General features: G+C 53.2%; 1 protein-coding gene across 2 annotated transcripts in view; it reads right to left on the reverse strand.

The window, feature by feature from the left end:
- Window positions 1-1,171: 1,171 nt before the first annotated feature.
- Window positions 1,172-21,832, reverse strand: part of bcor (BCL6 corepressor) — a 31,037-nt gene continuing 10,376 nt past the window's right edge. The window contains exons 3-14 of one of the 2 annotated variants that reach the window (XM_037488073.2): window positions 18,581-21,754; window positions 17,105-17,161; window positions 16,418-16,577; window positions 15,032-15,349; window positions 13,666-13,962; window positions 12,028-12,335; window positions 10,473-10,766; window positions 5,257-5,423; window positions 4,742-4,887; window positions 2,685-2,762; window positions 2,402-2,555; window positions 1,172-2,307 (exon numbers count right to left, since the gene is read on the reverse strand). In XM_037488073.2, the coding sequence (XP_037343970.2) occupies window positions 1,977-2,307; window positions 2,402-2,555; window positions 2,685-2,762; window positions 4,742-4,887; window positions 5,257-5,423; window positions 10,473-10,766; window positions 12,028-12,335; window positions 13,666-13,962; window positions 15,032-15,349; window positions 16,418-16,577; window positions 17,105-17,161; window positions 18,581-21,754 (5,484 nt within the window). In that variant the 3' untranslated portion in view covers window positions 1,172-1,976. The remainder of the gene's footprint in view (window positions 2,308-2,401; window positions 2,556-2,684; window positions 2,763-4,741; window positions 4,888-5,256; window positions 5,424-10,472; window positions 10,767-12,027; window positions 12,336-13,665; window positions 13,963-15,031; window positions 15,350-16,417; window positions 16,578-17,104; window positions 17,162-18,580; window positions 21,755-21,832) is intronic. The other variant, XM_037488074.2, reaches the window with a different exon arrangement.

Consider the following 21,832-nt stretch of genomic DNA (forward strand, 5'->3'; position numbering starts at 1 on the left):
GAAATGGTTTTAATACTTTGTAACCCAACGTGATGTTCAAAAGGTTGTTGAACAGTAACGTGTAAGACTCTGCTGATCAATAAGCTTAATAGCTGCCAATTAGTCATAATTCAGAAGAAATAATCCAATAGTGTTGAGTGTAGTGAAGCTGCTCAGTGAAGATGGAACGATGCGGGAAATCTCCCACTTTGTTTTAAAGGCTCATTTACATGCCATTTGTAAAAAAAAATGTAGTAATTATTACTTAAGTATTCTAGGAAATTAGATCTGATTTTCTAAATTGCAAACTTTAAAAATTATTTTCAACATCTTAAAAACACAAACTCAACTTATGGCATGAAAGAATGGAACTGTCAATGATGGCCAAATCGTCCCTGAATGAGCAGACACTCTGTGGACCCCAAAAAATATCCAACAGCTTTCATCACCCGATGGGCCAGAGTATTATTACCAACTGTGAAAAACATGTGACGATCAGTCAGGAAGTTGAAAGTGAAGAATGGCCACAGTGAGTAAGATGGACATATCTGCTTTCTAACTATGTAAAAAGCTGCTTTCCTATACCGCCCCAACTGATCAATTCCTTCAGTGGCATCGGTCGACACAAAGAAAAGCTGACTAGACATATCCAGTAAAACTTAAATTGATGTTGTGATGGTTCAGATAAATACCAAGGCTAATTTATAGTTTATTATATTATCAGATTTGAGACTCACTTTTCCCCATCAAGCCTTGATGTAAAAGAAAACATGGCAGGTCATATTTATTAATAATAATATAGGTGTCAAGTTATTTCAGTGATCAAGCTATCAAGAAATGAGTTTCTTGAGATACGAGTTTATTTTTTCAACCCATCACTGGGGGCCCATTCCCCCCCCCCCCCTCCCCCCCTTGTAGTAACAGTAGCCGTCCACCCGAGGGCGCTGCAGGCCGCGCGCTCCTCAGCACGCTGATGGCAGTGGGCCAGACGTTCCGTCGTGGCTGCGGAAAGAAAAGTGTGGACAAGCAGCAACAGAACCCACGGAGTCCAAGAGATGGCGGTGCAGGACGGAAGGACGGAGACGTCCACGGCTCCGTGACAGCGCGAGCTGCGTTCAGTAATTAGCAGATTACTGCTAATTGACAGCGCGCTTATAATTCAACTAAGACAAAAGAGGCACAGGAACATGTGTCATCTTGCAGTTTGTATATTTATTTTAAAGCAACTTCTTTTGTAAAATATAAATACAAATTATGAGATATTTAATTACAAAGTTGAAACAAAAAATGAACACAAAAAAAAAGAATACTTTACTGCAGTAGCCTCCCTGTTATATACAAGCTCTGTGCCAAAGGGTAAATATCAACATTATCTTAAAACTTTATTATACAAACAGTAGAGTAGTTTTGCATGTTAAATTACAGACTTAACAGGAAGCAAAACTGGAACCTAAAGAAGATACAACAGAACAGCCCCTGAGGCTCAAGCCAGCGCTGAAGTCTAAGGGGGGAAAAGAAAAAACAGGACATCATGTGCTTTCTATAAACACAAATACCACATTCAATAGCACAGTCCCAGTACTATCCTGTACAGATGCACGCATGCACGATGTGCTGCACGCTCACACTCGCCGACAACACGGCTGCACTCTGTTGCTGTACAAAATCTTTCAGAGAAGTCGTGAGCAACATCCGAAAGAACAGCTTGATATTTTATATCTATATATATTTATATTTATTTATTTATTATTTATACATATATTAATTTAGAAAAATACGACCATTATCAGGTCTGTTGAGTCACTAATGTGTCGATCCTCCGTTAACAGAGAGCCGCGTTTCCGCAGCCCGATGGGCCAGCAGGTCGGTCCATCTGTACAGCGCTGGTCCAGAGCGGGCCGCAGCCTCAACTAGGGCGCGTCATCCGAGCCCCCGGTTGGTTCTACAGCAGACTGCAGCCGGTGCGGATCAAGGGTCCCGTTCGCCGGCGCCGGGGGTCAGGACGAGCCCACCTTGTGGATGGCCTTGATTTTGTCCTTCAGCCTGTCCCCATGGCGGTCCCAGCGGTCGTCCAGACACTCCAGCGTGGAGCCCAGCAGGGCGGCCAGCTCGCCGCTGTCCTCCACCAGGTCCAGCAGGTCCTTGCTGTCCGCGTGGAAGCCCTCCAGCTCCTCCGGGCAGGAGAAGAGCTGCGACAGGGAGGCCTGTCGGTAGAACTCTGCCTCGGCCACCGTCACCACCTCCATGTGGGGGAAGGCCGTTCGGAAGCCGCGACCCGACATCCGCATTCGCCGCAGGACGTCGGACAGAAGCAGCCAGTTCCTTGGCCTGAAGAGGGGAGGGGGGGTAAAATGAGGTTTAGGAATAATGTCCAACTTTTCTATTCGTTCCTTTATAATAAACTCTTGGGATAAAATCTCACCCCTGAGAGAGGGACACCTGGATGTTGTAGCACGGCAGCAGAGGTCGGTCAGAGAACTCAAACTCAAACACCTCCCTTTTGTCGTCCTCGTCCTCGTCCTCCGGGCCCGGGGGATCGGCCAGGATGTCATAGACACCGCCCTCCTCGTTCAACTCTGACACGCACAAAGATAAAAAGAGCCACACGTGAATAATTATCCGGGAGCATCTCCGTTATCATCAAGGACGACGGCATTGGAGGGTGTCTGGTGTCAAATCCGAAACCAACACGCAGCAGTACTCACCACACACGGCGCTGCCATAGAACTCCCAATAAAGGCCCGGATCGTCATCGGCGCGCCCCTGAAGGTCGGAAAAATAATCTATGGAGAGCAGAGAGGAGCGGAGCCTATTATTCAAGAGCCGGAGCCTTGGGGACACGCAAAGAGGCTGACGCGCCTGCCCTTTAAGACTACAGCGGAAAAAGGGATGAGGAGCGCAGTAAAATGGAAGAGGACGGGGAGGGGGAGGGTGTCGAGAGGGAGGAAGAAAAACAAACAGAGCAAATGTGTTGGGAGGGAGGAAGGGGGAGGGGGAGGGGGATGGGGGGGGGCAGTGGTCAGGGGCCAGCGGCTGTACCACCAGGGAGGAGAACGACCGTCTCCGCTGGGTTAGCGCTGGCTCGGTTCAGAGCGGGGCTGCCAGGAATCAAACAAGAACCGCACACAGTCGCTGAGTCCACACACACACACACACACACACACACACACACACACCAAGAGCAAAATGTGTATTTTTTTGCACGCGCAGACACACACAGAGTGAGAGCTGGGCTTTGTGCCAGCACTGAGGCGTGGGGCGTCTGGCGTGTGTTTGGAGGGATTAACAGCCTCCAGATGAGTGGGACCAGGTGGAGGGAGGGCGGCAATCGCTTGCGCGGTTGTTGTTTTTTTCCCCCTCTTTTGCCTTGCCGCGTCCCCCCCCCGCCGCCACCGCCAATCCAGCAGCCATCGATCCATCCAACCATCTACGCTCTTTTCAAAATTCAGCACTTCCCCAGCTGGGCCGTTTAAAATCGCCCGTGCGTCCTTTCCTGCGAGCGGGGACTCACGCCCGCGCCTGTCCCCCAAGCTGCGTCTCACATAAGCGGGTTTAACTGGATGTTGGTGTCGTATTAAGCGGAGGGAGCGCCTGTGCATGCGCTTTCATTTCCTCCTCCCGTGCCTCCCCCACCCCCGTCCCCAAATACAGAGCGCGTCAGACTGGAGCGTGGCGGCCTTGGAAAAGGCACACGCACACACGCGAACGCACGCGCAGGCATACAAAAGCAGAGTCTCCAGCCAGAGCGAAGCCCATTTCCGCACATACACTGAGCAAACACAGTTGGCGTTGCTAAGTAACCAGATAGAGGAGCTCAGAGGCGGCAGCAGCACGCAACCCGGCGGGCTGAGGCTCCCTGTCTAACAGGTGGTCGAGGGAGGGGGCTGGGGGGGGGGGGGGGGGGTTACGGCGTGACAGAGACAGACATGTCTTGTAGCGAAGGTTGGGAGGTGGGGGATTTGCAGGGAGGGGGACTCGTAGCTGCTACAGGTCGCACAGAGGTCAGAGCGTTGGAGGACCGGTGAATGAGCAAAGACTGGAGCACTGGGGAGGAGGTCGTAGGGAACAGTTTAGCCCCGCCCCCATATCGACTGCTTCGTCTGCCGTCTGAAATCCATTAATCGTTTTTTATTTCACCTTATTTGTGGGCAATGCACAATAAAAAACCTAATTTCATTGCATTCCAATTTGTCTTCAGGAGGGAGGAAGCTTCCAGTCACTTCGCTCACTGGAAAATATCTTTAAACTATTAGTGTGTTTTAGATTCACTCAATAAAACCAGATTCAATCAGATTCTTTATTTATATAAATCTTTTTATTGATTTTACTCAGATTCTTATCCTCTGTATTTTATCCAGGATTTTTTTTTTTTGGTGACCTTTTTAATTTGTAACTTGTGGCCTTATCTATTAAATACGCATGTGCGCTTTGTGCAGTTGCTGAAATCCTGGATGATTATGACTTTATTTCCCACTTAAACGTGAGTCCTCCAATCCAGGCCTATGCTTCGTAGCCGGGAAATGATATTTGATCCGGTAAAATCAGTGAAATCCAAGTGCAGAATCTGAAGGTGCCCAAAATAGCTATGCGTGCTCTCAAATGGCACAGATTCAGACTCCCGTCTCGGAGTTTCCATTGCGGGGGGGGGGGGGGAGAGATGGGGGAAGGGGGATGGGGGAAGCGGGAAGGGGAGGTCAGGCTGCAGTTAATGACATCACTAAGCCCCCGGCTGAAGCCGCCTGGGACTGGATGTGGAACTCACCGGAGAGGAAGCGCTCCATGCCGTCGCTGTGGGTCATCTTCAGCAGGCCCCGCCCAGAGTATGTGGCCAGGGTGGGGTCGGCGCCGTAGGACAGCAGGACGCGCACAACGTCCAGGTGGTCGTTCTCCACGGCGTCGTGAATCGGCCTAGACGCACACAGATGTGCACGTTAACGACAAGCAGGCGCAACACTGGCAACATTTGTACGACGCTTTGTGCGGCATTACGCCTCGTTAGGACCCGCTTCCTGGAACAGACCCCCCCCCCCCCCCCCCCCCGCTGTGCGTTTTAATAACACAGCGATCAAAGCGCAAGCCTTTCCCGTTAGCGACCGCAGCTAATCTCGCAAATCACCACTCCTGCCATGCAAGCCCCGAAGTGTCTTTGCTACGAGCAGTCTCCAGTGACGCTCGCCCTGTCAGAACACGCCGTGTTTGCCCTGTACACACGAGCCGCGTCGATGCCGGCGGGCGCTTTGTTGTGCGGGTATTTGTGAGCGGAGGAGCCGGTTTTACCTGGTGCCGTCCTGCGCACTGCAGTTGATGTCGGCCCCGTAGTCCAGCAGGTGCTGGACGATGCTGAGCCAGCCGCGGGCGCACGCCTCGTGGAGCGCGCAGTACCCGGCGTAGTCCCGGTGATTCACCTCGCATACTCGGTTCTCCAGACAGTACAGCACCACCTCCTGAAGACAGGCAGCCAACACAGAGGGGGAGAGAGAGGGGTTCAGCGAGTGTGGGGCCGTGTGCACGCATGGAGCGACAAGCCAAGCGATACGACACCAAACGTGCAGCCCCCAGCGGGGACGGACGCACGCGCTAGCGGGCCTTCCCCTTTACGGGTTCCTGCGGGAGAGAAATTAGGGCAAAGGAGGAAGTGACACACACAAAGCTGGCACCGAAACACATCGAGGAGACTAAGTGTGACTCAACTGCCTTTAGCCTGCCAGAATTGGTGTGCGAGTGAGTGTGCATAAGGGTGTGCGCTCTGGTTGTGCCGGGACGCCGCCGCGGGCAGCCGGTTACGACGAACAAAGAGATGGGACGGAGGCGCTCGAGAGCTGGAAGGTTTCTTCTGGTCAAGGGCTGTGACAGTCCAGCACCGAGTAGTCTGACTGGTTCCTATTGGACTGGAGCGCTTCTCTCTCGCACCCCCCCCCCCCCCCTCCACCGCTCTCTCTCTCTCTCTCTCTCGTGCCGCAGGGGAGGGAAGCTGCTCATCTGAACCTGGGGAATGACTCCAAACTTCCATTTCTATGCTAATTCTAGCCTGCCGTCTAGTCCAAGTATTTATCTCACTCGCTCTCTTTCGGCACAGGGCGGACAGGGAGGGGGGATAGGGGGGGGGGGGGGGGGGAGACAGGCAACAGCGGGCGAGAGCAAACGGCCTGACGACGGAGGGATGAGAGGAGGGAGGAAGAACGGGAGAAAGTGAGAGGCAACACCCCCGACAGATGACACATTAATGAATCTGTGGACGGAATCTGGCGGGCCGTCCTCTGGGCTGCAGCTGATAGTAACATGAGATGAAGGGGTGGGGTGCAGGGGGTTGGAAGTTGAAGTGCGTTTGCGGGGGGAGGGGGGGGGGGGGTGTTTAGTAGTGATAGGACTGAGCTGAGGACGGCCAAGCTGGGACAATGGGGATGAGGAGTGGGGGTGGGCAGAAGTGGGAAGCGGGATCAAGAGAAAACAAAGTGAGCAAGGAAAAAGTGCGAGAGAAAAAGAGGTGTGGGGGGGGGGGCAGCGCTCCAACTGGTTCCCGCTCCCCGCCAACACTGTGTTTGCCTGCTGGAGAGCGATTTAGTAGCGCTGTGCCGAAGCTCCCCTCTGGGGGATTCCACTCGCTCCGTGTGTGCGCGTGTGCGTGCGCGCGTGTGCACGAGAGGGAGGGAATGAGAGCAAGTGTTGCAGGGACTGACGATCCGCAGCGCTGGTGTGCGTGTGGCGGTGGAGGAGGCGCAGCGCTAAACCTCCGAAGCCGTGTTTAATATCGCTGGGAGAGAGCGAGGAGCTTAGCACGAGAGCCCCAGCTTCCACACACGCATGCACACGCAGTAAAATGAGACACCACCCCCACCCCCACCCCCGCTCCCCCTCGCTCTTTCCCTACGCCCTCTAATCTCCCTCTCTAGAATGCTTCCCTGCGCTCGCCTGCAATCAATGCATCACTCAGACATTTAACCCCTTCCAGCGCTGCCACGATCCAGAAATACAACCGGTGTGTGTGTGTGTGTGTGTGTGTGTGATGTGCAGGTGATGCGCGAGTGGCTTTCCCTGCGCGCTGAAGAGCCAAAAGCTTGAGCGGTGAAGTTGCTGCGTGCCCAGACAAGTGCGGCGTGTGGGTGTTTTACTCGGAGTGGGAGGGGCTGCTGGGGCAGCAGAGGAATGTGGCCCTGTGGGGATGTCGCATCGAGTTAATCAATCGCACACTGACACACGCATGAGCGGTTAACTAACTGAAGGACAATCACCTGTTTTCATATATCATTCATTCATTCATGCTCAATGAACACCTGCGGCCTCAACCAATAACCTGCTCTACGTATTCACGCTCATCAGGGGGCAACTCTAGTTGCATAGAAGTCTATGGGAACATGATTCGGTCCCTCAGTAAACATGAATGTGTGGACTCAATCTCTAGTTTCAAGTCTTCTTTGATGCAGCACGATGGTCCGTTTACAGTGAAACGGCCCAGAAAGAGTCTGCTTTAGGGCGGGGCTTACTGGGATTGACAGGTCTCTGTCGCTACCAGGCGTCATATTTCAAACCAATGGGTGATGTCACAGGGACGGAGTCCCTAAAGCCAAAAGTGCTCGCTAAGTGGCGTGCCACAAGATGCTAAGTTAAAAATCCTTTCTATATAAATGAAACTTGGTTACAGCTGATTTGCTTCATTCCTCTAATTTCCGTTCCCCTACAGGGGGGAAAGGGGCACTGTCAGGACTGTGGTCAAAAGTTCAAATTGCATGTCAACAAAGTGGAACTTCAAAAGTCAGTAGGAAATTACTTAGCAGTCCACTATTTACCACTTTTTGATCAAAATCTTGCGTGGGTAGAATCTGGTCGTACTGGGCACTTCAAAACGCAATCAAGTTTTTTTCTCTTTGCTCCGATCACACACGGATTTAAGGAGGAAAATCAGTAGCATTCATTTGAGGAGAATAAATGACAGATTGCACCTTTATCCGGGCTTTCAATGGGCAGAGCAGAGAGGGGCCCGGCACGAGGGGGAGAGGGATGAAGACATCCGCAGAATCTCTCCTCATTACCATTTCAAATGCTCAGAGAGCGAGGCAGACGTGAGGGGGGGGGGGAGTGGAGGGAGGGAGGGAGAGAGTGAGAGAGAGAGAGAGAGAATAAAAGGGAAGTGAGGGAGGAGGAAGAAAGAGAGTGGGCTTTCATGTGCAGAGGCACGGATCGCGAAACTAAACGAACATGAAATATGCACGGTGTCGGCCGGGAACAGTGCAGGATAGTGCACGTTGAATCACGTGCGTGCGCAAGGCAGTCCGCTGTTTGCAGGTCTATGCACTAAAACACGGACGCCATGTGCTTAGGCTTACATGGTACGAACCGCTGAAAGTGTGTGCGCGGCGGGCACGTGAGCCTTGTGTGTACGCTTGTGCGTGTGCACGTGCGGGTCTGTCTCTGTGGGCGACAGCAGCGCGCGGTGTGCAGCATATGGAGGAGAACACGTCAGGATGCCTGCGCTTATTGGGTCATAACGGGTGTTTCTCTGTGCGTATCTCTCCCTGTGTGTGTGTGTGTGTGTGTGTGTACACTTTTAATCAGCATCTGAGTTGTGTGTGTGTGTGTGTGAGTGCGCCTCTGTCTCTCAGGCACTCATATCTCTCTGCCTGTGTGTGATAAGCCCGGAGCTCGCGGCGCTAAAACACCGGCGTGAGACGAGCGCTCTGTGCGTCTACAGGCTCGTGTGCAAGTGTGTGTGTATGTGTGAGGGGGATGAGGGGGGGTGCGTATGCATAAATTGGTATGCCTCTCTGCGCACGCCCTTGTGTGTGTGTGTGTGTGTGTGTGTGTGTGTGTGTGTGTGTGTGTGAGCCCCGGGGGTCTGCCCCGGGCTTATCACACACAGGCAGTGAGAGACGAGCTTCCTGAGAGGGAGAGTGGGGGGTTGGGGGAGGTGGGGGTGGGGTGGGGGGGGGGGGGTGTTTGCGCAGCGGTCAGCGCCTTGTTTGTGTAGTCTCAGGTTTTCTCCTCCCTCCTCCCCTCGGCACACGCGGAGCGCAGAAAGGGAAAAATGCGAAGGGGGTAGGAAAAAAAATAAAGAGGGAGGGGAAAAAAACGTTCGAGGGAGACGCATAAATCAGAGAGACGAGCCAGCTTCCTCCAGCACGGCTGACTGAACCCTGCTGCTGCGCTGCACCCCGTGCGTGTGCGCGCGCGCGCGCATGTGTGTGTGTGTGTCTGTGTGAGTGTGAGCGAGGGAAAAAAACAGCCGCCGCCACTGCTAACCACAGTCACCACGGCACATTAGAGGGCCATTAGAACGCGATTATACTCCCAGTGCTTACCTCTCATTCTCTCTCTCTCTCTCTCCCTCTCTCTCTCTGACTTGCACACATTCGCACGTAATCATGGACACAGGCGCGCACACACACACCTCATCACCATAAATGTGTACGACAAACACACACGGCCATAAAGCAAGCGGTTAATGAGCGACAAAAAGATACCCACACCTATTTACAGTTCGGTGAGGAAACCTCTGTTGGTTGGTGACACACACACACACACACACACACACACGTGAGCGAATGGTTGGACACAAGGCACAATCTGCAGCTCAAGTGGCATGAAAACCACTTGGATCAATAAATCAATTTGTAAAATCTGTCAACAGGGGGAGGGGGGGGGGCGCTTAGGCTCACGAACACCAGGGGATGAGGGAGATCGAGGCGGCGGGCCATCCAACTTTAATTAAAAGCCTTTAGAGCAAAGGGAGTTGAGAGATTCAGTAGAATACACGCCGCCTCGTTCTCGCCGTGTATGTGCCGAGAGTGAGAAAATCCGGTTTAGGAGCGAGCGGCAGCTACACACAAAGAAAAAAGAAAAAACTCCCGATGCTAGAGAGAGGCAGCGAGCATCAGTCTCCGTATAATGATCCCACCAATCCCTCATGCTGTCTGTGCACGTGTGTGCGTGTGTGTGTGTGTGTGTGTGTGTCACACTTCCCCTCACGGAAAATTAATGAGATGTGAGAGCGGAGCAAGGCGAGAGGAGGGGAGGCGAGGGGAGTGTGCGCTAGCGGGGAGGAGGAGGAGGAGGAGGAGGAGGAGGAGGGGTGCCAACGACAATCTGAGTCACAAAGAGAGGAAGAGAAAGAGAGTGCTGAGAGCAAAGGGGGAGGGGGGGAGCGGAAACCTGAGAGAGAGAGAGAGAGAGAGACACAGAGAGAGAGAGAGAGAGAGAGAGAGCGAAGTAAGAAAAAAGAAAAAAGATGGAGTATAGCAGGAAGAAAGTGCGAGTACGGGTGAGATGGAAGGAAATGATGCAAAAAGCAAAAGACTGATCTCGAAAGAGTAAGAATGGGACAGATGCAAGAGAAGAATGAGATGGAGAAAGACAATTTTGAGAGAAAAAGAGAGCCCGCCAGAGCCACAGGCAGGAACAAAGTGGGGGGAGAAAATGAGCTCAATTTAAGAAGAAGAGAGCGCGTGGATTTGTGTAAGTGTGAATGAGGCGGGAGGACGTCTCGGAGCGAGGCCCATTACCTCGTAGCCGAGCCGCGCGGCCCTCTGGAGCAGAGTCTCGCCGGCGTTCTTGTTCACGATCAGCCGCCGGGCCTCCGGAGGGATGGGGCGCACCGAGGGGGACTCTGCAGGGGGGGCCCTGTGCAGGCCCGCCCCAACCGGCTCTTCCAGCGGGACGCCGCACAGCTTGCCGTTGGCCTGGGGCAGCAGGGTCGGAGGGCAGAGCGCGGCGGGCGAGCAGGGCTTGGCCGGGGAGCAGGGGTAATGATCAGGGGAGGCGGCCCCCTTCCTCGAGGCAACGCGCTGCTTGCTCAGCTGTGGAGAGAGAGAGAGAGAGAGAGAGAGAGAGTTACAGCCACATGGCAGGCTGGACACATTCTCTCTCTCACACACACACACACACACACACACACACACTCTCAAGGGCATGTGGATGAGATCTCTCTCAAAGACACACACACACACACACAAGCAGCTGTGTGAATCTGCATGCTCGCTCAAAGATATTTTTTTTTGGACAAAATAATGAAAAGTGGTGAAAGTGCGTCACTAGAAGGTCAAAATCCATCCTATTTTTAATGAAGCTTAAAAAGCTATTACTTCTCCCGTTTATATACCACCCTCATAAAGCCCAACATAAAGATGGATTTTTCATTGACGACACAAGGGTTTATGTGTGACTCTTGTGTGTGTGTGTGTGTGTGTGTGTGTGTGTGTGTGGGAGACGCACCGTGCGTCACTGACAGCGCGTCCACAGACAGCTCCCGCCCCAAACACTGCAGGTTGGCACGCCGCTTTTCTTTGACCGCTAAAACAACAGAGCTCTCGGAGCGCAACACGACGCGAGAGTGTGTGTGCGTGCGTGTGTGTGCGCGCGCGCGAGTGCGCGCACCCTCTCAGTGGAATTCCATGTCGAAGCAGCTGTCAGGCTGAGGAGGAGCAGGGGAGGAGAGCGGCGCGGGTGGAAAACAACTCGCCTTTTTTCTTCCTTCTTTTTTTTTTTTTTTTTTTTTTTTTTTTTTTTTCCCCTCAAATTTTCCCCATGCTCATTTTTTTTCCCCCTCTCGTTTGAACTCTGCCGCTTCAAGCGCTCCTCCGCGGCTGCCACAGTCCTCGCTGTGTGTTTGTGTGTCTGAGCGAGGGAGCCTGCGTGTGTGTGTGCGTGCGCGTGTGTGTGTGTGTGTGCGCGTGTGTGTGTGTGCGCTCGGCGCTGAGTGCAAAGTATAATTGCTCCGGGGTTTTGTTGTTATGTCAGGAATGCCCACAAACACGCAGACACTCACGGCCTTCGGCACGCACACTCGCTGAAAAAAACCTGGCGTCAATGACACACGTTCCGACAATTACGGGCCAGAGACAAAACGCACGTGCGTGCAGGCGCTCCGCAGGGAGTCGATAAGGGCACCAGGAGGTCAAAGCTCCAGCAGCCCTCTAAACATTGTAAACATACTTCCTTCCTCCCTCCCTCCCTCCCTCTCCCAGCTGCATAATCAGAGGCGCCGAGAGGCATACTGAGGCAGACTTTGCTGCTGCAAACGTCCAGATGTACCAGAGGCGCCCCCCAATGAGCGCTCACCTTGTCATCCTCGGCTGCTCCCGGATCAGCCGCGCAGCGCTGGCCCGGGCTGCTGGGCGTGGCCTCCTTCCTCCTCTCGCGCTCTCGCTCCCTCTGACTGGTGTGCTTGGTCTTGCACGGCCGCTTGCCCTTGGGTTTGTCCGTGTCACTATGGCGACGGGGCTTGACACAAGGGGGGCCTCCTGCGCACGGCTCCGGAGAGGGGGGGGCCCTCCTGGGCTCTTTGAGGCCGCGGTCACCCAAGAAGGGGCCCGGCGGGTGCGCTCTGTCCTTCAGTTGGCTCGGGGGGAGGGGAGAAGCAGCTACTCCTGGAGCAGAGAGGGGGGGAGGGAGGGGGGGGGGGGGGGTGCGCAGAGTGAGAGGCTGATAGTGGGAGAGCTCAGAGGAAGGGGAGGATGGGAAGGTATTGCAAGGCCATCTCTCACCCTCTGTTGGTTTATTAATGAGCGCACAGAGCTGTCTGGGAGCGCAGCATGCCTGCTCGCTCCGGGAAAAAATAAAATTGCTAAAAAAAAAGAAAAAAAAGAAAAAGCCCCCAGGTTCATATAAACACCCCCCCCCTTCCCCCCCAACCTAAGTAACGCACACGGAATTTCAATGCAGCAAAGACACTGCTATGAGTAATCTCCTTAAACAAATGTGGCACCGTGTAGTTCCTGCTTCTAATAACACATATTTACACGAAAAATAAACACCTGCCCTTGAGACCACAATGTCAAAATGCTGTTTAATAGCGCAACGGGAAATCGAGTCGCAGGATCACCGCAAAGCATTTCCAACCACTCGGAAACGTGGTCCACGGCTGAGCGGCGCTGCAACAGGACCGTTAGAATAAACCGGGGGTGAAATCAGAACCAATGAGGAGGAAAGTGGAATTATACATCTGTAGCGAACATGTAATAGAAACCTTTTAGAATGCAAGATGATTAACAGTCATGAGCAGTTCCATCTGATTCGTGCAGTCCTGAAAAAAAAAAAAAAAAAAAAAAAAAAAAAAAAAAAAACGCCCTAACCACAATCATTGTAAAAACATGGCTGTTGCCAGGGTGATGTTATCTAAAAAGGTGAGAGTGGGGAAAAAATAAATCAGCAGCCAATCAAGGCCTGTGGTTTCTGCAGGAAACATAAGACCCAAATCTCCTGTGCTTTATTCACTTCCTTTAATCTCGCTCCTGCTCTTTTAGTCTCTCTTTGCCTTCCTCGGTCTCATTTTTTGCACTTGAACAAGGGAAAGCCCCGGTTTTAGTGCGTTAACACACGCAAGTATCCCCCCCCACCCCCCTTTTCTCTGTCACAGCTCTCGGGGGAAAAAAAAAGAAAAGAGATCATTGATCACACATTAGTCACACCTGCCCTCGCATATCTCCACCACCCACTTCCTCGTGCGGAGCCCGCTGAAGACAAAGAAAAAAAAAAAAAAAAAAAAAAGCTCAGAAAGTGCCGCGGTCCGGTTTGTGTTTCCCCAGCCTTTCCTCTGGCAGAGGAAGTATTCTCTACCTCACTTCCTCTCCCCTTCCCCCAGAAGGCTCATGGGAAATCCCCCCCCCCAAAGTCAGACCGCTCAACAAGAAAGTGAAATGCGAGCCAAGGATAGATTTCCGTTACCCGAGATGAACTCTGCTGACGGCTCATTCTTACCATTAAGCAGCTTCTCGCAGCCCCATTTCCTGTTGATCTCAGCTCTGTTCGCCGCGGCCCTGTCGTCCGGCTCGCCGGGCCGGATCTTGCGATCCCGCTGGCTCTGGAACGGGGCCGCCAGCCGTGGCAGGGCCCACGCCCTCTCCTGTTTGATCAGGGGCCCTTCGGGAGAGGCGGCGCCGGCGGCGGGCTTGCTGAGCCGCAGTCCCTTCAGCTCGATGCAGACTTTGAGCTTCCGGACCTCGTCGTCGTCGTCGTCGTCGTCGTCTCCTTCAGGGCTGCCCTGCTCGCGCTCATCTGCAAATAACAGACACAGATTAGTGTTTACCAGCCCTCGTATCAAAGATGAAAAAGATCATCCATCACTCACAAAAAGGTCACAAAAAACCCAATCAGCAATGCATTGTGGGCGAGCTTTAACCCCCTACAGTTTTCTCTCGTGTCGAGTGAGTATTTTTTTTCGCTCCTTCAGACGCTACTCTCACCTTCACACAGAACTATTTCATATACACACCAAGCGACCAGAGACAAGGCAGCACAAAGGCCATTAATCACTGCGCTCATACGGCCTGCGAAGGCCTGACGTGTACCGCGAACGCACGCCGGCGAGACGGAGGCAGACAGATTGCGCAGCGAAAAAGGGGAAGAGAAGTCAGGAACCGGGCGGAGACACAAAGCAGTAACGACCAAAGAAGCAGAGGGAGTCCTCCCCCCCTTGAAATCCACGGGGGACGTGGATCTGACTGGCCTGCCAGGGCCGGGGAGAGCTAACGCAATACAGCATGCCAGAGAAAAAAAAAAAGAGAAAAAAAAAGGAAACCCAAACAGATGAGGGAAAAAAAGAAAGGAGATGAAAAGAGCAGCTTTGAAGGGGGGCGGCGGGAGGGGAGGGGAGGGAAGGGGGGGCGGTGGGGGAGGAATAAGCGCAGCGGCGCCGAGAGAGAGAGAGAGAGAGAGAGAGAGAGAGAGAATGGCTGCCCCTCTTCCTCACTCCTCTCTCGCACTCCGCTCAAAGGCAGGATTAAACACTTCTCTGAGCTGGCTGCCACACAGAGCGAAAGATGGGAAAGGGGGCAGTAAGAGCTGGGAGGAGGCGGAAGTGGGGGGTGATGGGGGGGGGGTGATGGAGCAGGTTGAAGGTGGAATTGATTGGAAAAAAGGAAGCGATAAACGAAATAGTGCTTTAAAAAAAAAAAAAAAAAAAAAAAAAAGAACGAGGGATGAGCCAGTGATCACCATAACACAGGACGAAGGCGAAACACCCGGCCGAATTGAAGAGATGCACCGACAGCAGAAAGGAGGGCGGGGGGGAGGGGGGGGGGCGGAGTGGCATGTGGGTGATGATGCGTGTTCAAGATATTCCTACCCGTAGAAAGCTTGGCCCTTTTCTCCGGGTGGGACACCCTGTCTCCTTCCTCCCACTCGGCGTCCTCCTGTTCGGCCTTGAAGCCGAGCTGCCGCTTCCTGTTGGCTCCAAACACGGGGCTGTCCCTCCCCTCGGCGTATCCCCTCGCCGGTGTCAAAGTGGGGGGGAAACAGTTGCCTCCGTCTGGCTCCCTCTTCACCTGCCTGGCTCCGTCAGTCAGCCCTGCTTGGCCAGCCCCGTGCCCCGGGGACATGGGCTCGCTCGGGCCCCCGCATCTCTGGAGGACCGGCACTCTGTTGCCGTACACTGGCCGGACACCTGAACGGAGCGCAGACAGAGGGAGGGGGGTGAGGGGGAGGGGGGGGGGTGCAACGAGGGGGCAGGCATGAAATAGGGAGGAGGATGAAAGGGAGACAGATCGACCACAAACCAGACAGACAGGGAGCAGGGAAACAGGGGGGGGGGGGGATTGAAGGAAGGAGAATGCCAGTTAAACAGCAGCCAGCTTTTATTCTGCTTTAAAGACAGGCAATAAAACTTTGATGGGGTAAAGACTTTTTAATCTGATGTGAGCCGAGCCAACGGGCGGACGGCTCAGTGAGGGGACGTCCTGCTGCACACGGCGACTCCAACCCCCCCCCACAGCCCCCTGTTCCCCCTGTCCTCCCCCACGGCATGACCGCACCACGCCCTTCTCACACTGAGCGCGACTCCCCCCCCCCCCCCGTCTCTCTCCATGCCATAATTAGGCTCACACGTCAGCCGCGGCCTCGCTCCAACACACAGCTGGGCTCCGCGCCAACGCAACTCTCCCTCATCCCCTTCCTCCCACCCCCCCTCTCCTCCTCCACCTCCTCCTCTCGCTCTCTCCCATCCGCTTCCACCCCCCGCGCCGCCCCCCCCCCCCCTTCACTCCCTCCCTCCCTCTCTCACGCAATCTCTGCCCCTCCTTCCTCCCCAGATAAGCACAAAAGACTTCTTGAAAATAAAACTCCCCCTCTCCGTCTCTCGTGCCGGCTCCCTCACTCCCTAGCTTGTGTAAGAGTGCACGCATTTCTGTGTGTGTGTGTGTGTGTGTGTGTGTGTGTGTGTGCGTTTAGACTCTTTGTGTGGAAGCGTTCGTCTTTTTTTAGAGTGACCCGGTCGTGCCTCAGCGTTTGCTGCAAGTGCACGCGGGTGTGTACGTGCGCCTATTGTTTGTGTGTTCCTCTCCGAGCGTTCATTTGCAGAGTGGCTGCTCGCTGTGTGTGTGTGTGTGTGTGTGTGTGTGTGTGTGTGTGTGTGTGTGTGTGTGCCGCGTGCATCATGAATGTGTGTGTGTGCCCCGCGTGCATCATGAATGTGTGTGTGTGTGTGTGTGTGTGTGTGCGGTGCCGGGTTACTCACCCTCCCTCTCTCCCGGCCTGGTGGTGTGTTGGCAGTGTTCCAGCCCTCGCTCTCTCCGCTGGCCGTCTGCCAGCTCCCGTCCTGCTGCCGAGGCAGACACGCACACACCGCCGCCCTCCTTCTCCTTCAGCTCCAGCTCCGAGAACCGCATCATTGCCCGCTGTGCGCGCACATACACACACACACACAAAAATGCAGAGGAAAAACCCATGAAACCCACTCATCGTCTGCCCACGCCGCACACAGACACACATACGCACACACCTCACTGAGCCTCAATCTGGCCTCAACAGCTACAGAAGCAAACAAAATTGCGTCAGAAATCACATCGTCTTAAAATCAAAGAAAATGCCAAGGAAATTAAACCCACACACACACAAAACGCACACAGGACAAAAAGGTAGACAGATAAATCACAGGCATGGCATAAAGACACAGATTAGACTACTGCAGCCACTGTGAGTCCATGCGCTCTGGGGCTTAAATCCTGGCATCTCCCTTCCTGAAACATAAACATAGCTAGGAAACATACATCTAAGCCCTGAGGCAGAGAGAGGAGAGGAAAAAGAGGAAAGAAGGGAGTGTGGGGGGGTGGGGGGGGGAGAAGAAGGAATGTGCAGCGATACAGAGTACAAAGGAGACAGAGCCCGTCAGAGGCAGATGTGATAAGAAATGTAAAGAACTGACCTCCCAGTTAGCTGCAGGTTGACTTATATTACTCCCCTCTCGTGATATGACTTCCATCTAAGCAATTAGAATGGGGGGGCTCAATATATCTGTCCATCATTTCAGCTTTTTTTTTAATGACTTTGTTTCCCCACATGTTTCTTTTAACACACAATAGGCAGCCACAATCCCACAAAATGACAAACAAATTAAAGTGACTCAACAGGTCGATTAACGCTGCATCAAAACTTTCAAATGATTTCTGAACTGCATACGTGACAAATTTGGAAAAAGGCAATCGAAACAGTATGGTTATTTGGAGCGTGATTGATAACGCCGATTCGGTTTGGTTTTTTAAATCCCAATAGATTTCACAGTCTTATTTTGTGCATGTTCAGAAATAGAGCATTTGATAACTTTGCGTTGCAGCTGTGCATTGACAAGCATGACACAGACAAAACCACAGTTTGCTAGCGCGCACGCTCACAACATAGACAGACATATGCAAGCTATTAAGATATCCGCCTTGGAGCCTGTGGACAATATAGGGTCGGGTTTGTCTGGGATTCTAACCTGAACGTTGAGCACGTGAGGAACCAGAGGTAATGATTTAGAATGAATAGCTCAATGAGTATCGGGATGGTGGTGGGCGATGGCAGAGTGAAGGGGACGTTTCTGTAGCGGAGCGTTTATAGATGTAACGTGATGTGTGTCAGGAGAGCCACGGGGGGGTGGGGGGGGGGGGGGGGGGGGGACTATGTCCTTGGACAGCAACCAAGCAGGGCAGCGTAGGCCACTGTGGGGGAGGGGGGAGACATGCAGAAAGCCTAAGAGGGACCCCAAAGAGGGCAGCTGCTGTTTTTTAAGCACACTACACGCCCTCTGCTGCCCCTCACCTCAGGGTTAAGCATAGCCGAAGGCAGCGTGAACCGTGGGGCTGCCACGGGCACGCTCTGAAACTACAGTAACTGGCTCCATAGCTCGTCAGCACAAACATACTTTGGCCCTGAGGCAGTGACGCAAGGACGGGCACGTACGGACACACACACACACACAAAAAAAAATTGTGGAAATAACACAGAGACGCCCTGGTTACCATCTGAACTGCCTTCCCCGATAGACCAGCTCACTATGACAATGACAATGAAAGTGAGGGAAGGTCAAGTCTATGGCCAGGGCCGCAGCATTTAGATTCTTCTGCACTGTTGTTAACGCGGCCCGTACCAGTTTCATGCAGGGTTTGTTCCACAGGCAGGATTTTGTACTGAAGGAAGGGAATAAAGATATAGACCCTTTTGCATGTGTGTGTGGGGGGGGTGGGGGAGGGCAATTCTTGATTAGATGTCATAACTGATAGTATGTATGGAGAGTATGCACAACACTGATCAATATGACCTCTTTCAAGCCCACTATTCCCTGTAGTGTAAACATATACACACACACACACACACACACGCACGCACACGCACACATACAGATAAGTGTTAATGGCCTTACTTGCAGGGCTCTCTGTTCACGGCTCAGCTTGCTGGAGTCAGCATACAGCTCAGTAGTAACACATTTAAAGCGGTCTCCAACGTAGCCTGAGGAGTTAGCAATCCTCTTGGCCAGGCTGGATCTACGAGAGCCTTTAGGGGACGCCAGGCCATCTTCTTCGTAGTAGTCGTCATCATCATCGTCGTCGTCATCGTCCCCTTCTCCTTGAGACTCCCCTAGGTCAACAATACTGTCTTCCTTTTCGGCCTCCCCCTCACACGTTCCCTCCTCATTCACCACATCTGTGCAATGCTGAGACAAGCGAGGAGCTCGGCTGTCTCTTTCCCGTTTGTCCTTACCAGAGCTGCGCTCCCCAGATGTGCGGGCACAGCGCAAAGTGCTCTGGTCTTGGTCGTCTGGGTCTGGGCTGGGACTCCGCACCTCTGGGCTATTCTCGGCTTGGGCGAAAGTCCCTGGAGAGGTCTGAAATGTGCTGGGCTTCACCCCGGGACCACCCATGTCCTGCAAAGTCTTTGGTTTCCCAAAGGGAGTATCTGGCTGTCTTTCGGTGTGATTGGACTTCAGGGTTGGGCTGTGTCCAGAGTGGATCGGATAAGGATGGGAAAGGCGGTGTTGGTGTTTTGGCTCGTACTCAGACTTTGTCAAATTTTGGTTACTATGACAACATTCATTTTGGTTAACCTTGCTGATGTTTTCAGCAAAAGGCTGTTTGTTGACTGTTGGGGAAGACTCAATATCTGTGTCTGAGTGTACAAGGTCAATGCAGACAATCTTTTCTCTGGATGTTCCAGAAGAAGAGGGGTGTTTGCTTTGATTGCCACCATGTCCTTGTGCTCCTGCTTCCCTATCAGACTTAATTTGGCTTCCTTTGCCATTCTCTTTTCCAATGCTGTGATCTTTGTGTCCCACGCCTTCTTCAACAATCCCCCGGGATTTCTCCTGTCCCCGGGGCTTCAAGGTTGCATCTCCCCTTTCTGCCAGCTTGTCTGAGTGTGTTTGCATCAGGGGATGGGCCATCTCCTGTGAGTTATAAGTGAGGTATTCCCCTCCTGCACCAGTTGGGAGGTTGTGGTAGGGTAAAGGGTGTTTTGCCGCCAAGTGGGTTGGGTAAAGGCTGTTGCTGCCCAGCAATACTGGGTGAGGATAGACTGGGCCTTTCCCTGCAATTGGCAAGGAGTGTAGTGCCATGCCATCAGGGATGGGGTAGTGCAAGTATCTATTGGCATAGGCCAAACTGTGGTTCAGGTAAGCATCACTTTGAGGAAGGTAAAGGTGGCCAGGGGTGTGACCATTCTCTAAACATGGCCTCTTGTACGATGACAGTTCTGGAGTTGTTTCACCTCTCTTAGTGGACTGGGAGGACTTTTCTGTTCCCTCTCTGTGGTGGCCTTGGTGTTCTGACTGGCCAGGGCTGTGTTTGACCCACTCGCTGTTGGGCTTGGGAGAAAGAGCCCTGCAACTAACTAGAGAGGAGTGTTGAGTGGAGGACACATTTAGGTTAGACTCCCCTGTCCTTGGACAGGATGAGCTACGTTGCTGAGGGAGTACTCTCTCAAGACCTTTGTGTTTAATGACAGAGGGGGAGGAGCCTTTGGCTTGAGAAAGGCCCAGGTCTGTGTTAGGCCTTGGGGAGGGGGGCAAGCCTGGTGTGTGCTGTGTACGGGATGGAGAGGGGCTAGGTACAACCCAAGAAGAGTGTAAAGTGCTTATCATTTCTGGCCTTTCTGGGACCTTAGTAGAAGTGCTGCTGACCACAGAGTGTGGGTGGGAGGAAGGAGAGAGGGATAGTTTTTTGTCCTTTAGGAGCTCTCGGCTAGGGGGGATTCCATAACGTGGGCCGGATCCTAAAGTGTCCATCTTGACTGGATATCCATTGGGAGACAACCCAAACTCCAGCATTCTTCCAGACAAATCCAAGGGCTTCTCTGCAGAGTCTTTGGTTGCTTGAGGTTGGTGAGCTGGCCTCTCAAAATTGGATTTGGAGGGTGACCTGCTGGGTCTCCTCTCAGCCCCTGCATTTCTGTGCTCAGGTGCTCCATCTCTTGGCCTAGACTTATGGGAGCTGGACCGGGCGGGAGAGGGCTGCTCTGATGCCATGCTGCTTACAGAAAATGGATGAGGAATGGACTGTGTGGATGAGGACGAGACAGATATTGAAGAGGTGGAGGAGGTGGGTGGGTGTCCTATTCTAGCAACTGGGCGCTGTACATCCAGTGAGTTGTCAATAAGGGCAGGAGGGGGAGGCTGAGGAAGGCGAGAAGATGCATGAGGAGAAGAATCGGACGGCTGACTATTATTATTATTCCCACTATTGGTGCCAGTAGTGTTACTGTTGTTGCTAGAGCCCTTCCTTGAGGGAGGTCTGCTTGGTCTGCTGCTTCTGCTAGGTGACCGGTCTCTGTCCATGGCAGCCTGATGATGCTGTGGATGAGGGGAAGGCTGGTGAAGCTGCTGTGCAAACTGAGACGCAACACCAAGCCCTTTGTCCTGACAGTGAACCATGGATGTGGGAGCCACTGTCACAGCAGGAATCCTCATAGGGGGCGCCACCAAGGGAGAAGAGATGGGGGAAGGAGGATAGGGGGGCATATAGTAGAGCCTCTCAGCAGCGGAAACAGCAGCAGCAGGGTTAACGTTGCCTCCCTGGGATGCACACAGAGATGGGTATGCCAGGTGCTGGGCAAGATAGGGGTTAGGTTGGCCAAGCAAGGAGGCTTTGTACATGTTTAGAGCGTACTTGGATGTGTCCATGAAGGGATACATGCTGGCTTCAGGATAGGGGCTGAGCCAAGGCAGGCGCAGGTAGCTGCCACCAGCGCCTGCTAACCCCAGTTCAGAGGCCTTTTCTCCCGGCCCTAATCTGCGTTCTAAGCCAAGACCTTCAGATCCATGAAGCAGCAAAGGTTTGTGGAGACCTGGAGGAGTGCCCTTGTACAGGCCCAGGTATCCATTAGTGGGTTTACGACTGTCCAAGGGGCCGTCAGGTTTATAGATGAGCTCTGGGAGACCATCCCTGTTATAAGTGAGGGTGTGGGCGGGCGTCTCTCGACTCTTCTCCGCTGGCAGTGCTCTGATGCCTGGGTATATAACCCCACCATGGAGACGGAGACCGTCGTGGATCAGACTCCCTCGGTCCAACCCCATCGCTGACAGAGGCGTCAACCTTGCATCCACCTGTGCCATAAAAATGGATGGCAGAGAAGTAAATGTGATTCAGATCCTTCAGAAATAACATTTAGAAAATCTCACAGT

This window comes from Pungitius pungitius, chromosome 10 (assembly GCF_949316345.1).
Source record: "Pungitius pungitius chromosome 10, fPunPun2.1, whole genome shotgun sequence".
Classification (NCBI taxonomy): Eukaryota; Metazoa; Chordata; class Actinopteri; order Perciformes; family Gasterosteidae; genus Pungitius; species Pungitius pungitius.